This window comes from Numida meleagris, chromosome 5 (genome assembly GCF_002078875.1).
Source record: "Numida meleagris isolate 19003 breed g44 Domestic line chromosome 5, NumMel1.0, whole genome shotgun sequence".
Taxonomy (NCBI): Eukaryota; Metazoa; Chordata; class Aves; order Galliformes; family Numididae; genus Numida; species Numida meleagris.
The window spans coordinates 6,493,832-6,497,734 of record NC_034413.1 but is presented as its reverse complement, the minus strand read 5'-3'; the positions used below and the strand labels follow the sequence as shown (position 1 = coordinate 6,497,734).

The 3,903-nt window shown below is 57.5% G+C and overlaps 1 protein-coding gene across 1 annotated transcript in view; it reads right to left on the bottom strand.

Annotated features, from left to right (window-relative positions):
- Positions 1 to 3,066, bottom strand: part of VAX1 (ventral anterior homeobox 1) — a 5,131-nt gene extending 2,065 nt beyond the window's left edge. Inside the window, exons 1-3 of the mRNA XM_021398539.1 lie at positions 2,829 to 3,066; positions 1,086 to 1,273; positions 9 to 224 (exon numbers count right to left, since the gene is read on the bottom strand). Of these exons, the coding sequence (XP_021254214.1) occupies positions 9 to 224; positions 1,086 to 1,273; positions 2,829 to 3,066 (642 nt within the window). The remainder of the gene's footprint in view (positions 1 to 8; positions 225 to 1,085; positions 1,274 to 2,828) is intronic.

Below are 3,903 nucleotides of genomic sequence, written 5' to 3'. Positions count from 1 at the left end.
CTGCCCGCAGCCAGGCCGGGGCCCCGCAGCGCAGAGCCCAGCGCTCCGCTGGCACAGGGCGGCAGGAGGCCGGGCAGCCCCGGCGGGGAGAGCAGGCGGCCCTGCTCCAGCAGCCGCAGGACGCTGCAGGTGGCGGCGGTCTCGGATACCACCGAGCGCAGCTCCGAGTCTTTGCCCTGGTCCTTTTTCTGCTTGGTGCGTCGGTTCTGGAACCACACCTTTACCTGCAGGCCGGGGAGAGAGGCAGGGTCAGGTGCGGGGGCGGCAGAGGAGCCCCGATCCCCCTACGGCCTTGCGCCGGGTTAGGGCACGCCAGGAGCTTCCTGCCAGCGGATCCGGCCCTTTCCCTTCCGCTGCAGCTCCGCACAGCCCCGCACAGCCCCACACAGCTCTCTCGGGCCGTGTCTATCCTGGATCCGCACCGCTCCCGCACCGCCGGGCCCGCACTCTCCCGCTACCCTCGTCCATTTAAACCGTATTTGGTTTTAGAGGGGAAACCTGCGCCCATATTAAAAAAAAAAAAAAAAAAAAAAGACTCCCCCCCCCCCCCAAGAAAAAAAAAAAAGCATGGCGTTCTCTGTAACCTACCACTATTGAACTTGTCACTGCTATCCGGCAGGGAAAAGAAAAAAGCCAATTAGCTTGTCAGGGGGATTTATTGCTGGATGATGTTTTGCAGAAATATGAAGGTGGCTGCGGGGCCGGGGCCGCTCCCGGCGCGGTGCCACCTCTCCCGGCGGGGCCGTTCCGCCCCTCGGACACACGACGGGCGCTCAGAGCCGGCCACCGCGCAGCGCACCCCGCCAGCAGCGCTCGGAGCTGTCCGCGGCGCGCAGAGCCACGCGTGTCCCCGCCCGGTGCGAGGCCTCCTATTCCCCGCGCAGCTTCGCGATTCCCCCTCCGCGTCCCCACGGTCGTACGCGAGTGGACACCTCGGGCCCGGCCTCTACTCAAGCTCCCCCCCCCCCACCCTCCACTCCCGGGGCCTGCGCGGGGCGCGCAAAACGCGCGCAGGGCCGCAGAGCCGCCGGAACAAGGGGGACGCGGCATTTCCCAGCCCACGGAGGGCCGGTCCCGGCCGGTACCTGAGTCTCGGAGAGGTTGAGCTGCCGCGCCAGCTCGGTGCGCTCCCTCCCCACCACGTACTGGCACCGCTGGAACTCCATCTCCAGGCGGTAGAGCTGCTCGGCCGTGAAGGAGGTGCGGGTCCGCTTGGGACGGTCCAGATCGAGGCCCTTGGGCAGGATAATCTCTCGGATGGAACCTTTGGCATCTGGCAAAGCAAGGCGCAGTCAGCTTTACACCCAGGCAATCCCCTTCCTTTTTAATTTTTTCCTTTTTTTTCCCCTTTTTCTTTTTTCCTTGTTCTTTATTTTTTTTCATTCTTTTCTTTTTTCTTTCTTTCTTTTTGTTTCCCCTTTCTTTCTTTCTTTTTATACCATTTTTCTTTTCTTCTTTTCTTTCTTATTTTATTCCTTTTTCCTTCCTTATTATTTTTTTTTCCTTTTCTCTTCCTAAGGGATGTAGGAAGAGCCTCTATTCCCCTCTTTCGAGACAGAGACCCAAGCCGAGTTTGGGACAGGAGCCCTGATATTGCAAGGCTGAACCCAAGGAAGGGAGAAAGAAACAACAAACCCAAGAGGGCAGGAAGGAGGGGGCGATGGGGCAATAAACCACCCTCGCTGAACCCATCTCGAATCGGCCCCTCTCGGCCCTCGGGAGGTCGGGATGCTCCGGGTCGGGCTTTGTGACCGTGGGTTTGGGTGGCCCTTTGTTCCCGGGAGCTGTGGGTGTGCTGGGAGCCCCCAGCAGCAGCCCACTAAAATATCAAACCGTGTTTTTAGGATTTTAATTTTGTTTTTAATTTTTATTTCTTTAAATGAGTTTCCCACGTGATAAGAGAGGGGCGAGGGCCGCCTGCCCACCTCCAGCCTGGGGGCATCCGGGTGGGATCCCACCTCTCGGTGGGAGATTTTTTTAGCAAACAGGAGAGCAGGGACGGCAGATTTAATAACCCCACAGAAGGCCCTCGGCGGCCCCAAACCCTTTTCTGTAGCATCGAGCGAAGGAAAGGGACAGATCCTACTGGCACCACTACCAGGGCAGAGCCAGCCTCGTTCCCTGAATCCCTCCCAACTTCGCTACCCGCAAATTTACCGCCCCGCTAAAATGGAATCAGAGAGAAGCACACGCCGTAATCTGCCCCTCTCTGGGTCAATCGGTCGCGCGAGGATTAAGGACTGTTCCAAGGCCCCACGCTCCGCGTTGCGCTCCCTCCTCCCCCCACATCGCACCTTGAGAAAACCACCGTTCCTTCGCGAGCCTCTCTCTCTCTCCATATGTATATATATATGTATATATATATATATTATTTTTTTTCTGGAGGGGGTGAGGGCAGAACGGTTTCGTTCATTTCGGCCGAGAGAGAAACGGAAGAAACAAACCGCCCAAGTGTAAAAGCACACAAAGCCTTTCGTCATCTCCCCGTTGACTTCGGGCCGGGTGGCTGCTCCCACACCCCCGCTCCGGGGACGCTGAGCGCGGGCACATGGGGACGGCCCCGCACCCTGCCCGGCCCCCGCGGGGCGCGCAAGGAGCGCTGCGGGCCGCGGCCGGGCGGATCCCGCGGGCGGCGGCGGAGCGGAGCGGGGAGCTCCGCCGCGATGCACCGCATCCCCCCGGGGCTCCTCCGCCGGAACGGGGCAGCGCCGCACCCCCGGGGGCTGTGCCCGGCCCGAGCCCAGGGCAGAGCGAGGCGCTGCGGCCGAAATACGGCGGCGTGAGCGCGGCGCACCTTCCCCACCCCGCGGAGCACCTCGGGCTCGTACCTCTGACCAGGATCCTCCTGCAGTAGTCCGGGTCCGCCGAACCAGATTTACTTTTGTTACAGTCTTCGGTAGCTGCAGAGGCAGAAAAAGTCCCTTGTTGCTCCTTCAGAAAAGAAGTAGAGATATTTCCTTCAGCCCCTTTGCTGTCCTTGCCCTCCTTGTGTCCGTTCTTCGAGACCCGGTTGGCTTCAGTCTCTGTGCTGCATCTAACGTCCATTTTGTCTTGTTTCCCAAACATGTAGTGCAATAAAAAGAAAACAACAACAAAAAAAAATAAAAAGGAAAAAAAAATAATAAAAAATAATAATAAAAAGAGAGTGGCGGCGGTAGAAGGCGGCGAAGTCTCCGCTGGGTATTGCACGGCTCAGGGTCACACCGGCGGGATCCGCGCAGCACCTCGAGGAGGGAAGGTCGGGGTTGATCCCACTGGAAAAGCGGCGGCTCCCTCGCTCCCCGCGTCCCGCTGCGCTCCGCGCGCAGGTACCGCGCTCCGGCTCCGCGCTGCTGTGTCCTCCTTATTACGGAGCCACGCGGCTGCTGGGCGCCCGGGGACGCGCACTCGCTGCTTCAATTGATTACGGGTAATTTTGCAGCCTCCACATTTAGGTTACCTCATGAATACACTAAATTGTTTGGATAATATATCAGATCGTAATGGATGGTTTGTGTGCTTGTCCCCAATCAAGCGGAGTTTAGCCAGTGAATAAACCGAAATGATTGGTCTTGCTTTCAGGAAACACACAATCAAAAGACTGAGACTTCCCGAAAAAAAAAAAAAAGAGAGAGAGAGAGGGAAAAAAAAAAAAGAGGGAAAAAAAAAGAGGGAAAAAAAAGAGAGAGGGAAAGAAGGGGGGGGGGGGGGGAAAAAAAAAAAAAAAAAACTTTTGACAAGATTCACCCGGAATTGTTCGCACCATTAGCAGCCATTATTAACTTTCTTCGGTACGCCTTTGACCTCCCGATGATAGAGTGGCTTTCTCCAGAGCACGGCAAATAAATGTGAATAACGCTGCCGGGAAGGGCTGGAAAAATGCAGTTGGAGGGAAGGGAGGGGTAAAAGGGGTGTGTGTGTGTG